The 20,046-nt window shown below is 37.1% G+C and overlaps 1 protein-coding gene across 2 annotated transcripts in view; it reads left to right on the forward strand.

Annotated features, from left to right (window-relative positions):
* Nucleotides 1-8,718: 8,718 nt before the first annotated feature.
* The window catches only part of LOC136771849 (chemokine-like protein TAFA-5), a 96,428-nt gene continuing 85,100 nt past the window's right edge, over nt 8,719-20,046 (forward strand). For both annotated transcript variants that reach the window (XR_010822381.1, XM_066724391.1), the window contains exon 1: nt 8,719-9,474. Coding sequence is in view for 1 of the 2 variants with exons in the window: in XM_066724391.1 (XP_066580488.1) it covers nt 9,363-9,474 (112 nt within the window). In the remaining variant the exon portion in view is untranslated. The remainder of the gene's footprint in view (nt 9,475-20,046) is intronic.

Genomic DNA, 20,046 nt, shown 5'->3' on the forward strand with positions numbered 1-20,046 from the left:
CTTTAGTTCCTGCTTGTTCTGGGGGTGTTTTGCCTTCAGCAAGTGAAATGCTGCTCAATTGGATTCAGGGCAGGTGACTGACTTGGCCATTGCAGAAAATTCCACTTCTTCGCCAAAAGTCTTGGGTTGCTTTCACAGTATGCTTCGGGTCATTGTCCATCTGCACTGTGAAGCGCCGTCCAATGAGTTTTGAAGCATTTGGCTGAATCTGAGCAGAAAATATAGCCATACAGCAGCCATACTGACCCATGCCATAACATGCTTCCCTTCTCCATACTCTTCTCTTCCCATCATTCTGGTACAAGTTGATCTTTGTTGATCATCTGTCCATAGGATGTTGTTCCAGAACTGTACAGGTTCTTTAGATGTTTTTTGGCAAACTCTAATCTTGACTTCCTGTTTCCTGTTCACATCTTGTGGTAAACCCTCTGTATTTACTCTCTTGATTCTTGACTTTGACACAGATACACCTACCTCCTGGAGGGTGTTCTTGATCTGGCCAACTGTTGTGAAGGGGTTTTTCTTCACCAGGGAAGGAATTCTTCTGTCATCCACCACAGTTGTTTTCCAGGGTCTTCCGGGCCTTTTGGTGTTCCTGAGCTCACCAGTGCATTCTTTCTTTTTAAGAATTTGGCCACACTTAATGTTTTTGCTCTCTGTCTGATTGGTTTGTTTTGATTTCTAAGGCAAAACTGAAGGCAAAACGCCCCAAGAACAAGCAGGAACTAAAGACAGCTGCAGTGCAGGCCTGGCAGAGCATCACCAGGGAAGAAACCCAGCATCTGGTAGTCAACAAAGTATTGAAACTCACAATTTAATTCAAGATTATATACTTTTGAGCACGTAAAGTTGTGGGGGAGCACATATAAAAATGGGTGTAATTCCTACACCGTTCACCCAATTTCAAATTTCAAATCCACTTTGGTGGTGTACAGAGCCAAAATGATAACAATTGTGTCACTGTCCAAATATTTATAGACCTAATTGTATGTGCCATATACACGCAAATAAGTCTGGTTGGATTTACGAGAAACACAATGTGGAATAATACACAACAGCGTTTAAAAGATTACATTTGCTACATTAACGCATTTTGTACGGGGAGATCCGTCATGGGTTCCACGTTGAGGGAAGGTAAATCTCATTTCACTCCGTGTCCCTGCAAGTCGACGCAATCCTGCCGCTTGCAACCTGCGGAGAAAAGGGAGAACACATCTCACATTTTATGGAGGCAATCTGCAACACCTTGTGTTATTTTTACAACTGTCTCCATCAGGTCGCCCTGTCAACCCTAATAACACATAACACATTTTCTACGTAGGAGCACAGAAATAAAACAATAAAGAGAGCAAAGCCGTATTGAAATTAATACCAAACACAGGCCTGTCATGGTGCTGCTATATTCGCATTACAGCCCAATTCTGCACTTACTTTCAATGTGTTAGAAAGTCAAACCGAACACAACAAGGTTGTTAGAGGCTGTTCGTTAACAATTTTAATAAAACAGGCTGTTTCATGAATGTGCTATAGTGGTTAAATAAATGAAGACCTACCACACCATCTCACATCTGTTTTATAAGTTAATACATTTGAAGGGTGTTTTTTATTATACTATATTATATTACACTATAAGACACCCTTCACATGACATATTTACTTATAATAAATCACACGTGTAAGGATTAGACACACAGATATCTGTACTGTAAAATGTATTTTCATTCAATAAAACAATCAACCCCCCTTTATAAAATGTCTTGGTCTAGGCCTGCTGTAACTAACAGTAGGAGATCTTCATGCTAGTTAAACATAACTTTTTATTTTAATGAAACCAAATGCACATCCTTGCACTGCACTGCTAGCGTTGAAGTGTCCTGAAGAATAATTGATTTCTGATCATTTGTAAGCACGGGATGACATCTCTACATAAGATAGCAGGAATGTTTGTAAATGCTGCTCCGTGATTGGCTGATTTCTCATATATGATTTATAATCTTCATAATCATCTATGTTTTTAAAAAGCTAACACAAATGGACTGCATATATTGCTGTGTAGACTACAATGAATATTAGAGCGGTCAGCATTTCATTCTCTATACTTGTATTGCTTTCCTCTCCTATGAGAACCAAGCACAAAGCAATACCAAAACTTTACTTAACTTGACCAGATTGCAGTGCAACTCACAGGTGGTTTTGGGAATGTGATACAAACAAGAACAACACAGACATCTCCAAGCAACTTTATTTTAAAGAAATATACTGTGTTTCCCCTGGACTCACAGAACATGTATTTAAATTTGGACTTGTGTACATTATTCCCAAAGAGAAACACATTGTTAGACAAGGTAATCGAGCTCTGTAAATTGTGCATGTCCTATTGTTCCTATTGTTCCCCTTCATAGTTTTTTATACATATCAATACATTATTTATGGAGTGCTATTTTTCAGATGATATTTTGACAGTAAACCCTTTCTCTCTGATACGAAAGAAGGCTTTTGTTTCTGTGAGAACAATGTGTTTTTTTTTCCAATGAGTGCTGCTTTCATAATAAAAGGAAATGTGTCTTATATATGACCTTTCTTTTGAGAAGCTATAGCGAGAGCATGTTATTACAAAGTCTTTATGCCTTGAAGATGTGCAAATCCCTCCACTGTCTCTAAACCCCGCCATGTCTCCCTACACCGTCTTTCATTTTGCAGTTATTTAAACTTATATTGCTTCCCCCCACTGCTATAACAGCTGGAATCTTTTATCATCAAGACAGGGAAAACCGTTTCCATCTTTATTTATCCTCACAGGCACGTATGTCTGTTGCATTGGGGAATATATTGACATTGAGGCACCCACACTCTCAGTGTAGTGTGAGCATCTGTGTATCCTTTCATATAAAGAGAGTGCAGAAAAAGATATTCTAAGATAATAAATAATAAATAAATCAATGAATTAATAAATAAAACTGTCTGCGAATAGCAAATCCACACTGCTTGCTTCCATAATTTGTATTTGTAACCTTTGTAGAGATTGACCCCAGAGGACAACTGCTGAAAGCTCTTGGAATTGTCTTTTTTTTTAATCCTTTTTAGACTGAATATTTGTGTCGAAGTCAGTCTTTTAAACTAAATGTAAATCTGGAAATCATGTATATTGTGACATAATTAACCACGCATGGAACCACACTGAAAAAATGCAAAATCCACTCATGTGGCTCCATACAACATCCCTCACAAGCAATGGATATTCAGAGTGATGTCATGATGGTTATATTATATCAGCTTAAAAATATATAATCCCGATAATGCTTAATATTCCAAATAATTAAATTAGCAGGATGGCCAGAATTTCTCTTTAACGAGAATTATATAATATTTCTGCCAACTCTTTTATTTTTTATTTAAGTCTACTTCATTCCCGTCTCCTCCACAGCTTTCCCCCTGGGGATGTCTAGACTCTATCGACCTTTCTAACAGCTGACTGCCCTGCGACTTCTGACTTCTTTGATGGTAGTTCTCAGCTGGGACATCTTTCTGACCATTTAGCATATGTTAAATGTGTGCCAAATACTGAAACTGCGAACAAAGCAATGCTCATTTAAATAGATTATTTGTTTTGACTTTCTCTTTGTTTCTAATGGTTAACGCATTTCCTATCACATAAAAAATACCTTTAAATGTATGGCTGATTATATTGTATTAATCAGAATAGCTATCCTTTCACAGCCCTGCATTCACAGACATGATACATACATGTTCTTATGCTGACAACAAAATAACATTCTGTAGCCATTAGTTCTGAGAGAAGAGCTTGCAAGAGAAATGTCTTGCAGTTCACTAATCGCTAATCAGTTTTGTGAGCTTGGGTTATACAAGCCAGAGATACAGATTATTATGCAATGTGTTGTGTTCAGGGTTTAACCTGCCATTTTACTCCTGTTGCATCTCAACAGCAATCAGAAATGGATTATGATCACAATTGCCATCATCTATTGTGTTTGGAATGAGAATCTGAGAAAATGACCCTTTTTTCTGAAGATTTCAATGTGTTTGTTTCCCTGGAAAGAATGAAAAAACTCTAACAGCTCACTCAGAGGTTTTGCATGTTAGCCCTCATACAATTCTACACAACAATTTGTGCTAAATTTAAGGTCTTGAAGGGGTTAGTTTATTGTTTTGCTTCTCCCCTCCACATTACAAACAGAATGACTGCAGAAGAATGAATCAATCCTTGATCGCTTGCCAGTCGCAGATCTCCTGCCAGTATCGTCTCCACTATCAAAGGAACAAGAATGGAAATAAAAGCCCGAACCTGTCACTGGTGCATTGCTTTTTCAACAAATGATATCCCAGGATCTACGTGTGTCTTAATCATATTTATAGCAAATTTAGTTGGCAGGCATTCAGCTGTAATCCTGAAGGTTTGCAAAGCATCTCTGGTAACATTTATTGTTATACATGTTCCTGGATCACAAAATGTTGCTTTATTTATATCATGTCATAAACACCTCGTACAGAATGTGTGGTTTGACATTATATTGTCATATTAACCACAGCAAAGGATAATATAGTATATCTGACACTGGCATCAGTAGATCTGTAGCTATTGCTAATGTAACAGAACTGTTTGAGTAAAATAATCCAACACCATACTGGGGTATTAGAGGGAAGTGGGAGAGAGACTGATCTGTTGCCCTCTTGTTTCCACATTGACACACACTAATGGTGGTGTATGTTCTAACAACAGGACCAGGATTGCCTGAAGCATCTCACAGGGGTTAGTGATTGTTAAGTGAGGGTTGTTCTGCAGTTTCTGTCTGACTCTTGATAGGATGTGGACACCAGGGAGACTGGTATCAGGGGATTGTGAGATAAGCTTGCTTATGAAAAGATTGAATAATGTGAATAACTTAATGATAAGAGAGAGTGGAAACACTTAATCGTGTGATTTAATATCCCACTATGGGATCCCAGTTAAGCCATATAACCAAGAGCATATTTGTGGCTGAGCTCTCAAGCATGCAGAAGATACACACCACAGCTCTATCGCCCCAGCATGATGCCAGGTGACAGGATATGGATCTATCCATCGTGCGCAGACCCAGTGTTCACCAGTGACTAGAAGTAATCCTGAATATACGATGTGTGCCTCTGCAATGTTTTGTACTGAGTATGGATGAAGGGAACATTGTGGAATATACACAATTAGAACAACACAGATTGTAAGTGCTAAATTAATTAAATGTCAGTAACTTATTTTATTTTTTCTCACTGATAAATACTTTCTAATCTAAGTCATTTGGATAGTGTGGAAGCATGTATATCTAATTCAAAACACAAAAGCACATCATGAGAAACATTGACATACCAAACAAATTCAACCACATCAACATTCCTCAAAATATGCATTCACTAGAACCTGACATAAATTCAACAATACATTTTCCTTTCCTTTCCTTCCATAAAACAGGGGAAAACAGGGTATATTATTTTCTGAATCAATATTGTGACTAAAATATATACTCTGATATCCCTAATGCAGTGTTCTTCAAATCTGGTCCTTATGGATGTGAGCACTTTTGGTGTTCATTCGACCTGAATTAATTTGTAATTAGTAAACCTCTTTCAGACGTCTAGTGCAGGTGATGATTTAGGATGGTCCATAAACCCACTGGACTGCTGGCACCGAGCACTGAATTTGATGATTGATACCCTGTTCCCTGGGCAGTTTTAGGCAGCACTCAGTAAACAGAAGTTAAGACTGCAAGTAACATTTCTCAGTGAAGGGTTCAAGCTCAATAAAATGGAGAGTTATCAATAGTCCCCTTGGTTTCACTATGTTTGCTAATTCCATTGTCTAAACTAGGGGTGCCAAAGTCCAATAGGCTTTCCCTGAACCATCAGTACATGAGAGCTTTTGTAAAATCGCTCTAATAAGCCAATAATAAATATACTTAGGTAGTTTAGAGCTCACAATTGGGTATTTAAGAGCCAGAAGGCACTTAGAATAAGACTTGTACACACTATACACTATATGCTATATTGGGCATTGTATGTACATTAAATCTCTTGAGTCTTGTTCTGCGTTAAGACAAACATTGTATTTTAGAGCCCCTACTGGTTATACTAATGAAATGCCACCGTATCTGACTCTCATCCAGTTGATTTGGCTGGGTGCCTACTTGACTTGGATCTCTCCATTCCTCAGTTAATCCAATTTAAATGTTAGCCTTTTATTGCTTTACTTTATAGTGGGAAGGAAGGAAGGAAATCTCTCTCCTTCTCTTTTGCTATAATAGCAATCATGTTTTTCACCTGGTTTTCTTCAAGAACAATAAATGCAGACGTCAGGGATAATTATTCACAATGTATAAGCAGATTACTTCAAATAAGTAGTATAAATATAGTTTATGTAATCTATTAATTTATCTTAATAACTTAATAACTAAAATCTGATACTTTACCATCAGCTGGTTTAGGATTGCATGCCCTACAGCTGTTGTTACAGAGTGTGGAATTAGTCAACCGATACTACAGGTGTATATGAAATTCATGAATTCAGAGTAAACAGACACATATTGAGTAGATACATATGTTTCCTAAGGACGCATAACTGGAGGTGGCTGCACATGATTTATAGAACAGCGTAAACTAATAGATAGAACAGATTAACCACAGGATTATATCCAACAATGTGATACTCGACAACTTTAAAAATAGTGAATGTAAAATGCCAATATGTAAGATGCTCATGAAGTGCATTTATTACTGTGGACAGACTCTAAATTAAAAGTAATTCATCCCTTTCTTCTCTGAAGTATCCATTTGGTAGAACTATATGTTGCACTTACTAACATTTACCTGTAATAACATGTTTGTCCTGTGTGTCATCCACAATTTAAATAAATGTTCCATTTTAGTTCTCTAGAATTTACTCCAATTTGCTCAGAAATAATGTTTATTTATTTTTTTATAATTTTCTTCTTTATGTAAATCTATTCAAAAATACACCAAAATACAATTTAAGAAATGAAAACGAAATCTGCAATTTAACAAAATAAATGTATTTGAAATAAAACAACAGCAACATAAGAAAGTATTATAATATTAATGTTTTACAGCTCCCAATATCATAATTTCTGTTTCATCTGAGATTTACATAAAAAAAAAAAAATCTTGGACTCAGCTATACCAGGCAGGATTTAAGAATGTTTCATCTGCAGAGACATACGGTTTCATGGCTACATCTAATTGATTAACCATCTGCATAGCTATTGCAATAGAACAATATCCCCCGGAGGATGTTTATGGAAAGCAAATCACATCAGGCCCAGACTGCAGACTACACCACACTGAACCCCCTATAAACAAGTCTGTTGCCAAAGTCTGACTGAAGCGGATCTATTTGAAGCATAATATCTGAACCAAAACTGAACACATTTCCGCAGACTGTCAATGATCCCTGGTGTGTTGATGCCTACATCTGATGGTGGCAATGTTTTATTTAATACCTTAGGAAGGGCTGTAAACCAGGTTGGATTTATTAAATGCAAGATATGTATTGAGTTGAATCATTAAATAAGCATAACATTGCATGGATTTGTTGCAGGTTTCTAACAATACTACAAGACAGACAGCTATTTGTGGTATTTAAAGCTGTTGCACCTTTGGTCGTCCCAGGATTCCTTGCGAATCTCACAGGCAGGCACAGGGTCAGACGGGAGTATGCTTGTGGGATGCTGTGTTCACACAAACTACTACGCATTGCATGTCGATATTTTTTACACTTATCTTATTTGGGACATGCTATATCCCAAAGTGAGCCGGTAATTACTGTCATTTATAATGTAACACGATTTTCTCCGCTGAAACCCCCTGCAGGACAGCACGTACAGCACGTCGTGGCGCTGTCCCCCAGCTGTGGTGCTGAAGTGACGACACAGTGCATAGCATATTAGTTTTTCATGAATAGTATAGTAAATTAGAACAGTTAAATTAAAACAAAATATATCATAAAGTAATCAACAAGTTTGACACAAACGAACAAAGATACAAGACTTAAATCAAACTATGGTTTATTTATGTGTGTGTGTGTGTGTATATATATATATATATATATATATATATATATATATATATATATATATATTAAAACAAATAGTTTAAACATAAGCCAGGATGCAAAAGATCTTAAAAGTGTTTTTTTTAAATTGATATCATATTATGTTGATACATCAGCATGAGTGAATTGATTAAAATTAATTAACTGTTGAATTAATCAAATTATGATTATTACTATTGTTGTTTTTGTTAAGATGATGAAGATGATTATGGAATATTATTATATTAACAATTATGAATGCCTCATAGACGCAATTGCCTGCTTACTAAATATACGCAGCTACACACACACACACACACACACAGTTTTGTGTCTCACCTGTGGGCGTGATTCACTTTGCCTGCTGGTTGCCAGTAAGGAGCTGCGTCAGAGAGCAGGTTTTATTCAGTGCAGGGCAGCAGGCAATGTAGGCATATGAGAGGAATGCCAAAATACACCCCAAACAGTGACAATATTTTTAAACTGCAAGGCCCTTGGAGAATACTTTAGGAATCCGGACCTTGTGGACTTGTTCCCCTCCTTCACTCTCTCTTTCTCTCTCTCCGTGCAGCCGTGCAGTGAGAGCTTGACAGCCAATATTTTTATTTTCTTTTTCATTAGAAGGGCTCTCACGTTGCTTTAGATCACCATTTCTGGTCTCTGTGTTTAAAGTCTGTCGCCATCCTCAGGCACTGGTGACGATTTCCTACCATCTGTGGTCGGATTTGAGAAGACCCCGCCGCCTTTTTTTTTTTTTCCTGTTGTTCTTTTTCTTTCTTTTTTTTCTGAGGAGTTACAAGCTGTCCTTCACAGATCTGCCGTGGCCCCAGGTGTGTCGGGTGAAATGCTCAAGGCTGCGGTAGAAACGGTCACATCCTACAGCTATTTGAATGATGTTTATGTTCTTGCCTGGGAAAAAAAAACTGGAGCTGAGTTTTGCATAACCTCGTAGGGATCTGAATGCCTGTCTGCATAAACTTGTACTGACACGACTTCTGTGGGATTATTTATTCTTCTGTATTTGCATCTAGGATCCATTTAGAGTTCTTATACGCATCCTGATACAGACTTTCTCTGCTGCAGATCTAGGCACAGGTTTTTTTCTCTCTCTAATACACGGTGGTGGTTGAGCACTGGGAGGCTGCTGATGGACTGCACCTTTTCAAGATGTCTTTTTTAGGGATTACACGTGGAGACCGGCGATCTGTGAGGGGGGGAGTTGGCTGGTGAAATTGACTGATTTATTTTCGTTCAGGGGGAACTGGCACCAATGGCTCCGTCTAGCAGGTTAAGTGACCGAAAGGATGCCAACGCCTGGCCGAGCATGTCCTCAACTTTCTGGGCGATCATGATCCTGGTGAGCCTCCTCATCGTCTTCTGCAGTAAGTACCCGTTTAAAAGGGAGACTTCAATTAGTTAATTGGACTGGTTTGGTTGGTACCGGTGCTGTAACGTCTAAAGTCATTCAGGTGGAAGATGTGACTCTGCTTTGCGTTTGGGTCAGTCAAAGCAATTCAAATTGTGAATGTTTTCCTTTTATACATGATCTATTATTTCAGGAAGTTCTGGAAATTAAGGTGGGAATGAAACAAACCAAAACAGTGATGCATTGATATCATGTGAAAGCAGCAGAGGTTGCATTGCCAAGAGTGTGATATTGGCTTGGACCAGAACCCATACATTTTAGCAGGCTGTCCCCCATTTAACTCTACTGATGACTGTCTTACTTGTGCAATGGTGGATTCCCCACATCCTTGCTAACATGGACAGTATATTTGTACACACTGATTAATAATAATTGAAAAGTGTCTTCTGAACATGTGGAGACTTATTTTCTTGCTGCTGTACTCAGTTCAACTTTAGCCAACAAGTTACTAGCTCTATTGTAATGAAGACCATCTCTTCAGCATGGAGAAAATCAAGACATCTTTCAAATAATGTCTGTATCAGAGCATCTTTTATAAAAGCACTATACCTTGTGTTCTGATGCACTTGCCCATATCTTAAATGTATACTCACCAAGATATATAGATAAAATGACAAACTATTCCTCTTTCAACTGTAGGGAAGATGTTCGCTTTTGTGACGTATGACGATTTGCAAAAGCTGTCATGTTGAGCACAATCTGTGTGAATCCTCGACTGAATGGTAAATGGTTTCTGGTTTTGAGTGGAAGCCTCATGCACTATCTTATCTTGTCATTTCTTCTTGTTGGGATTCTCGGGTTTACCCTCACTCAGCAGTCAGACAGATGAGATTGCAGTGGTCAGGTGCAGAAGTACCCTGTGATGTATTGTGATTTTGTATTGTCAAGATGATGATTGCAATTCTAAGAGCTGTAGTAGTAATAATAATAACAATAATACACATTTATTCAGAATTGTAAATATCACTTTATGTGGAGTGTGTGTCTATCAGAAAATACAATATTTTTCTCGATTCGTACATTGATATGCAATGGATGTACAGTAATAGTGAATTGTTACACATTAACCATATACATTGCATCTATTTCAATGCACAACAACACAACATTGATCAGATTTCATGCAGCATTACTTCACATAATCTTTTGTCACAGATAGCAGCCTGTTTTTTATTGCTGTGGAATGATTCTGTCATAATGCTGGTACATTTTGTCAGTAAAATCTCATAAAAGGTATTTCAAATCATCAGTTGCAAAGGTAAAATCAAATTGATTTTACATGCAATTTTAAAAACAAACAAACAAAAATATAAACATTAAACTTTCCTATCAAGTAAAGGAGGACATGCTTAAGATTTGTAATCTAAATGAGCTCAAATCATGCTTTTAAATGGAGTGCTGTGTGTTGTGTCCATTGGATTCATTTTAGTATGTTTAATGTTTTGTATTTCGTGTAACATCAGTTGTACAAGCTGGAATAATGTGAACACTAGTAGGTTTGATATTCAGAAACCTTACTTTAGTCTCAACACAAGTCATACATATTCATGTGTGTGCTTGCATGGGGTGTCATTTCCTTAAAAGGAATAGCTATTTTATATTAAAGGAAGCTAAAATATAATACTGTATGTATATATATATATATATATATATATATATATATATATATATATGTTATCTTAAAATATTTGGTTTGACCTGTATCTCGTAGGAACTTGACATACCTGAAATAGGTTGTAAGGGAATTTTGGAATTTCAGGAATAACATTTTTACTCAATGTTTCAAGTGTGGTCTTTGCTCAAGGCCAAGTATAGTTCCTTGGTTCTTCAAATACAACTTAATTAGAAAAATACATAGAACCTGACTGACCATTTCCTAGTGTACACAAACTCTGGGTTGTCTCTTAGCTTCACAAAGCCACAGGCAATGTAAACATATAGAGCTGAGCAGTATGCAGGCGGTAGTGAGCAAAAAAAACTGTAGACCAGCATTAGGGTTAGTGTTATGTCTTCAGCTTTGTATTCCTATTCTTATTCTAGCCTTATGCTAAGAAGGAATGTTCAAACAAGTTATTTGTGCACAAATTACATCATGCAAACTGGATTATTTGCATCATAAACATTATTTGGTATGTAGTGTTTTAAAAAAAGTGTAATTATGTATTTCATGCATTGATTGAAAGAAGTTAAGAACTCTCTGCCACCCATGAGTTAAAAATATCACAATTAGCTGTACATTTCTTGAAATGGTTTCTGTGGAACATACTGCCACAGTCACTAGAAATGTACCATTATGCCGTCTTGTATAATTTGAAAGCAGTGATTCATCTTCTGTTTCTTTCAATCATTGTAGGCTGTGGCATTCTTCAGGTCAGTAACCTGAAGCAAATACATACTCCGCTCGTTTTAAACTTTTCTTGGCCATTCCTGTAAGTTTTTTCTACAGTTGATCTTTAAATAAAGCCTTCATCAAGTTCTAATATTTGAAACCTTCTTCGGCACGTCTCATGAAATAGAAAATGTGACGTTTTGACTCATTGGCGAAGGCAGAAGCGATGTATTTTACGGCCGAGAAACCTACACGGCTGGACGTATAGGAGCAAAGCACGTATTGTAACAGTAAGCTTATCCTCATAATAAGGTAACGTCAAATCTGTTCTGGTTGTAAGTTTGACTTAATGTTGGGGGGGTGCCATTTCAATTTAATGAAAGGTTGAAATCTGTCCCATTAAAAATCAGTATATTTTCTTTGCACCTGAGACAGATACACCCAGTCCCACTCCCATCAGATACACACCTGCTTTTCATATTTATATTTCCAGGGTGACTTACAATAATTACACTATATGACATTATTTTTACATACAATGACTCATTTATACATCTGGGTTTTTACTGGAGTAATCTAAGTACAGCTCCTTACTCAAGGGTACAACAGCAGTGCTCCCCACCTGGGATTGAACCCACAACCCCTCCCCTCCCCTCCCCTGACTGCTACACCACAGTCTCAGCTTCAGACCACATTGTGTAGAAGGACTTGTCATCTAGCCTGGCTCATGGGCAAGACTATTGAGCAGAGGATGCCACTGATTATTTCAATGAAGGGGTGTATTTAATGTAGTGACTCATGGTATAATGTTGCCAGCTGGTTCTTAAATTTAGCCAGCAGTGCTTCTACTTTTTCTCTTTTTTTTTGGGCCCCGGCCTGAAATAAACAACAGGATTAAATGGGCATTTATCTCATGTAAAGTAGATAACAGTTCAATTATATTAAGTTATTGGCTTCTTCTGCAGAAATGTTGCATTTGCAGGTGCATTCATCCTCAGTGCGAATCGTGCGATTAGCAAGTTGTTGTTTCTCAGCATAATGACCTTTGTGTAATGGATAAAAATGAGAGATTTTGTGCTGATGGCATCTCGGTTTTATTTTGTATGCTAGCTCCCTCGTCTGGATGAAGGCAGACCTGCATTTTTATTTATTTATTTTATTATATTTATTTATTTTTAAATAAGTTTGTGTTGCTATAGGAACACAGGAAATATACCAGGCAGCATGCAAAGGTAGTTGTTGCAGTCTGTTAAGTGTCTTGTAGAATAAACCTCTGGAAAATATTGATATACTGTATATAGCAAATACTTGATTGCTAAACTTTATAATTGGTAGACTGTACTGAAAGTTGCCCAAGAAAAATATAATATTCTATAAAAGAGAAACCAGATGCATTATGCATATGCGTATCTCAAAAATATATTGAACAGATGTGTTTAAAATTCAGAGTCTGTTTATGTGGTATAATAGAGAATCCAAATAATGGCGCCTTCAAAGTAGTAAACAAAAAGCTAGAAAAATACATATTTTAATCCCCAGCTGAATTAGTAGGAGTCTGTTTCTCTTATTAAAATACAGCACGACATGTATTATACATGACTGTGTGTTTCATGGATATTTAATAGATAAGAGATGCATTTATTTTTAATGTGGGTTACATACACGTGTTGCTTTTTAATTTAACACAGACCTACTTGTAAATTAGTTTAGATGTTCTTGTAGATGCCACTGTCTTGTTGTCTTGTCATCTGTACTGTAATGTAATGCCAACCGGCTTCACTGGGGGAGTTTGGTTATGAGAAAGAATAGTTACAGTTACAGTTGACACCTCATTTATAAGCCTGTGCAAAGTGTATTTGTGAACAGATTGTTTACCCTATCCAGCTTCTCGAAATTAAGTGTAATCGTTTTTATAATGTGCATCTTATGCATATTCACCTTGATCACCAGCAGTGATACACATATGGTTGGTGATTTGCCATTTAAATTGTCTTTCCTACTTCATATTAATATTTGATCATAATATTTAATACAACTTAAATTCGCTGCTGTAGAATGTATTTGGATTTCACATCTACACAATAGGAAACTAACACAAACATTTGATAGGCATCTTTCTTCATATGACAATAATGGGACTGCTTGGAAGTTTGGCGTATTCGGCTGTTTACATGTAACACAGACCTGAACTCGTAGGTTCAACTCAGGTAGAACTGATGACCATAGTTAAATCCTGTTTGTCTCTCCATCTTCCAAGAGGAAATAAAAATGGAAGTAAGAATTGAGGGTGAAACAGATCTTTAATAGACCACTGAGATCTGTGTTTTTTGGTCTATCTGAGTTTAATGCACCCCTGTCTATTGTGTCGTAAACCTGCTACAGAAATGCTGGCAGGATAAAAAGAAAAAAGTATATTCATATAAATTCTTTACCAACCAAACCTTCTGAATTTTATATGGGAGCCCATAGTGCAGTGCTTTTAAGTGGATTCAGAAGCCAGCAACTATCCTTTACTTTTACCAGTTTCAGACATTTATAGCACTTTACAGAAAAGAAAGATGTTTTCTGCACCACTGAGTGGGGTTTTCAGAAGGACTGCCAGGACACAATGTTATGTCTAATCCACCGATGTGCCCAACAAAGATGACACAATAAGGAAAAGGAAAGAGAAAAAAAATAGTCTGGAGAGGACTACAGTATGTTATAGTTGCTGAACATTCACACAGCTGCTAGATTGTATGATTAAGTGTGATGTGTAATAGTAAACTAATTCTCACTGTGTTTGTCTTGAGAACATGCTTGTTGTTGTGAATGTTTGTGATCAAACTGAAAGTGAACATGAATGCACACATTTTGCCGTAAGAAAGGGCCATTCACTCCTTCGGAACTCACTGTTTTCCATGATTTATATACATTTAGTCCTAATCACTTCATCAACAAGCTCCCTCGGTTAAGATATGTGCCAAGATCAAAGGATGCCAAAACTAGAATGACACAAGGTTATTGTACAATGCTGAATGCTCAGTTTCATTGCTCTTAAAACCTTCGTGCTTTATACCCCAGTGGAAGCACTTTTGATGTTGCTGGGGTAACTTGTTTATTGGTTGTCACCAAAGCTTTTAGAAGTCTACAGTTAGCAGTGTAACCCCCCCCCCACACACACACACACACGTCAATACACGAGATGTTCCATACCACCATATTTATGTTTTGGAGACCCTGGATATTTACATATTATAGTGGATGGTAGTAACCAGTGATAAACTGCATCACCATCTGTTTGTTTGTGTGTTGTTTTATTTTTAGCTATATCTGAGGACAGGGGCAATTAAACCTTTCTTTCCGACGCAGGTTTATAAGCAAGGACTTCACGCTTGAGAGTGAGACCGTGTACTTGGGTTGGATATTTAATTTTCTCTTTATAAAAAGTAAAATAAATGTAAATATCAAGTTCCAAATCCAAATGCACCCCCAAGTTTTCTCTCTATGCATTAGTAATTCCAGATGCCTTTTCTCTTCCATGTATTATCAGTAATAAATTGCAGCATTTCAACCGCCTACCATTTTATGGCCCTGGCTCCAGAGAGAGGAGTGGAGTTTGTACTTGTTACATTTTTTTAAATGCATCAATTGGTCTATTAAATGGCTTTAAAAATAAAACAAAAACATAAGTGGTGACTCCAGATCAGAGACATTACACTGTTGGACTCAAGTGCCCCCCTAAGATGTTTTACCGGAGTCTGTCCTTATGAATTGGTTGTGAATGTTGCAGCTGTTTACTCTCTCTGTATTCGTGCTATTTTACACACCATGGGATTTTTAAAATGCTTTAATATTTCTCAATATGGAAAATATACAGTTTATTAATGTGTGCCATTAACTTATGAATTTGATTTCCAATCACTACCTATTGAGTCACAGAAAATAATGTTATATAATCTAATTATTAACAGACAACACATTATACATGTGGATCATCTGAGTTTGATGATATTATCATATTAAACATGATAAAGTCACAGATATTTAAAACTAGGTAAGGGTAAAATATCGACACATATGTCTGTAGCGCACTAATACTAGATTCTTAAAATCAAGCACATGAGATGTGAGGATGCCATCATAGTTTTAGAGCTGTGGACAGAGAGGGGTTTAAAAACATGCACCACCAAGAACAAGAGTTAAGAACATAAGAAAGTGTCCAATCGAGAGGAGGCCATTCGTCCCATTGTGCTCGTTTGGTGTCCATTAATAACTAAGTGATCAAGGATCCTATCCAGTATTTTTGAATGTTCCCAAATTGTCTCTTCAGCCACATCGCTGGGGAGTTTGTTCAGATTGTGACGCCTCTCTGTGTGAAGAAGCGTCTCCTGTTTTCTGTCTTGAATGCCTTGAAGCCCAATTTCCATTTGTGTCCCCGGGTGTGTGTGTCCCTGCTGATCTGGAAAAGCTCCTCTGGTTTGATGTGGTCGATGCCTTTCATGATTTTGAAGACCTGAATCAAGTCCCCACGTAGTCTCCTCAAGGAATATCAAGGAGTCTGCTTCAGTGATGTGCCTGGAGAGTTTGTTCCAGACCAGCTCAGCTTCTCAGAACAGTCTTCTGTTGTGATTGCCTTACTTAATTAGTTTCCAATTAGTGTCCTGGGTGTTTGTTTCATCGCTACTCTTAAAGAGGTCATCCGGATTGAAATGGTCAATAATTTTCCTGGATGTATAATAACATTTAATCGTTCTCCTTCCCAGGCTAAAACGATTCCATTCCCATAATCTGTCAGAGTATGACTTTAATTCCAGACTTGGGATTGGTGTAACCTGGTTGGATTTCATTTGAACTGCCTCTGGTGCAGCTTTATCTGTGTAGTGAGGAAACCAGCACTCACTGAACACAATATTCCCCAGGATGGACTGGTGCATTGTGCTCAGTTTGTAATCCACATCCTTACACTGAACTGGACTCCCACACCTTTTCATGGTAGGATTAGTCATCTGTGTTGAGGTTAATCCAAAAACATAATTGTGTAGGTCTTTAATTAGCCACTACTGCAATCTACTGTTTAGTTTAGATGTTCTTCTGATTTTTTGTCTTATTTTGTTTTCATAATTGTGCAATGTGTCTCATTGGTCTATTTTTGTGTTCTCATGGCCCCTTTAATACGTGGCCCTGTTTATGCTGATCTGTTAGGATTGTTTGCGAACCTGAGGCACGAAGATGAATTCATTATCTGATGAGGTCTTGCTATGCACCTGACCTGATGAAAGATTTAAGAGCTGACGTATTAATGGCGTTGAGGAGATGTAGATTTATTGTAGCAGTCCATGTAGTGGAACCATCTACCAAGAAGTACAAGTATCTGCATCTGAGCCTCGTGCAACATGTTTTAGGGATGTTAATAGTGAAGGGCTTATTGACTTCATGCCACGTAAGGAGAGAATTAAAGGTCAGTATTATGCAGGCTTGATTTGGTTCAGTGATTTAGGACCACTCCCTCATCTCCTCCCAGGGAGTTTGATCCTGCAAGTGTGACATTTGACTGCACAACCGGTGTCTGATGTAATTCCACAATCATTTCCAATTTAGTCCATCCCTTAGGCGGAATTAGTAGAAATAAAATAGAAGAAGTGGATTTGAAATTAGATGCACCCACCCACCAATTGCAAATTACAGTGACATTAATTGATAGCGGATTTCTGTTTGACTGAGACTCGTCCCTTCTACCTAATGCAAAGCTACCATTAAGAACTGAGGATTTAAATTGGCAGTGGATTTAATTAATTTTCATACAAAATGAATATTTAAATTATTTCATTATTTTAATGATTATTTCTTTCTATGTTCAGCATCTGGAAGATTCCCAGGTAATCCCACTTTTTCTGATCAGCACTGTGTGTGTTTTGCATAAGAAGCGTAAACTGTAATATATTTTTCTAAATAAAATCTCTCTCTCTCTCTCTCTCTCTCTCACTCTCTAGATACATATATTAAATAGGGCAATTGCTCAAGAAAAAACAACTACTTTTTTGATCATAGTTGTAATATGAAGGTTTTTTTTTTTAGTTTAGCAATTGCTTGAAGCAAATTCTTCTCTGTGTATCAGTTCCAAGAGGGGCACATAAATATATAACCGTGCTCTGTGTTATCGTGGTAATTTCTGAATAGTGAGGTAGCTGGGAGACAGGAGAAAGCACAAGGAGTAGGTAGATGAATGAAATTGTTCAGTCTTCACATCTGCAGTCAGGGGAATAAACTGTTTTAATACAATAAATAAGGGAGAAGGAGATTGGGAGAATTTTAAAAGTGGAAACTCATATTAAATCAAAACAGACAGGATCATTTATCATGCAACTTGAGAGGTATTTACTTTTTGAACAGCAGCATGGCTGAATTGATGTGTGTTTGTGAAAAGTTAATGGTATTGAACTCGACTCAATTCAGAGCTGTTCTCCATCCTAAAGCGAGTCTCAAGTGTAGCTTGTTTGTAAATGTATCCATTTCAAGTCGGCTCTTTCTGTATTGTCAATATTTCTTTATGAATAAATAAGTCAAATGAATGAAGAAAAAAGCCACATGGACATGAAATATGTAATTCAGTGTCTATCAAAACATCGTTTGTATACATTGCCAGAAGGATATATATAGTGTGTGTAGCTGTGTGATGGAAAGGCAGCTTTTTTAATGCAATTCAATTAACCAAACGTGTCATTCTGAGAGCAAGACTCCCACAACAAAGAGAGGATGCCAAAAATAAATACTGGTCAACAATCAATAGAAGAAGCTGTGGGAATTTAAACCAGATCAAACCAGACAGACAGAATCTCAGCTGAATTTCTGAATCAGGAGGGGAAATTCATTCAACTAAAATCTACACACAGTGAATACCCAAAATGGCATTGTCCTGATGTTTTATTTCATACGTCGTGAAAGTGGATCACAGGGGAAATGTTCTATATCTGAAGTAAAAAAAAAACAGGTCATCGTACTATGCTGTATCTGCCATGGGGGGAAATCTTTCCTCTATGGTTAGTACAGTACATGGTGAAATTCAAACTAATTTTGTTTCTTTTCAGGAAAATCGTATGTTTGGTCAAGTCACGGTTTAGTCACAGTCACAGTGCTTCATAAGCATTGTTTTAATGATTGGAAGATATTTGATGTCGTTTTTAGATAGCAGCTATATATGTGTCTTTTCTCTGTGTAACACTGTAAGATCGAATTCCAGAATCTTTAAAATTCCCTTTCTTATATGATCACAGTCACAGCTTATGGTTTTGTAAATATTGCCTCAGGCAAACACAAATAAACTAATTGCTAATAAGTTCTTTACCATTCAAGAGGATTTCATCTTTCCCCATCTGTTATCGAGAAGAAATAAACATCATTCAGATTGATGCTGTTGCTGCGAAAGATCATTGTGCCTGCGCAAAGACTGACCCGATGAAATACACCCCTAATGGCATATGTAATAGAAGGTAAAAAGAGTATATTTAACCTTGCCAGAGGGAATGATGACCTGGCCATGAGAATGAGGCCCCAAACTAGGTAGATATTTAATATTTAGTCAATATTGAATAACTTTGATATAATACATGAGTGATTGTGAATACTAATTACATTTCCGAATGCCAGCAATTTATGAAAGAACTACTGTGACAGACAACCTCTGCTAATTCACTAAAACTGGCATCAGTCATTAATAACTAATGGGAATGTTGTGTGTTGTTGTAGAGACGACAAATCTCAGATTCACTTTCAGTAAATTGAGGACTTCTGGTCAGGTGTTTTGGTGCTCGTAGGTGACTATTGAATTTGGACAACTTGCAGTAACTGGAAGCCCAATAATGTAATCAGTGTGCCGAGGATGTCTCTTATGAGAAAAACATTGATGTTTCTGCCTGCTCTCTTTGTTGTACCCTATCCGAACAACAAAGACAGCAGTGAGTACAACATAATGCACTGTAATTCAATTGATACCAATACATTCTGAAAATATTCTTCATGCTGTTGTTTAACATCGTATTCTACAACAGAGAGCGTATTTCACATGTGTACTAGTGGAATGAAAACTCTCACTTTTATGTGCATCTGCCGTGCTTTTTTTTTTAAGCTTTTGTCTTAGCTACATGACCTTGAATGCAAATAATGTCTTCCTCTCATTAATTAGTGTATTTTATCTCGGTGCTTATGAAGAAAGATTTTGTG

The sequence above is a fragment of the Amia ocellicauda genome, chromosome 15, assembly GCF_036373705.1.
Source record: "Amia ocellicauda isolate fAmiCal2 chromosome 15, fAmiCal2.hap1, whole genome shotgun sequence".
Taxonomy (NCBI): Eukaryota; Metazoa; Chordata; class Actinopteri; order Amiiformes; family Amiidae; genus Amia; species Amia ocellicauda.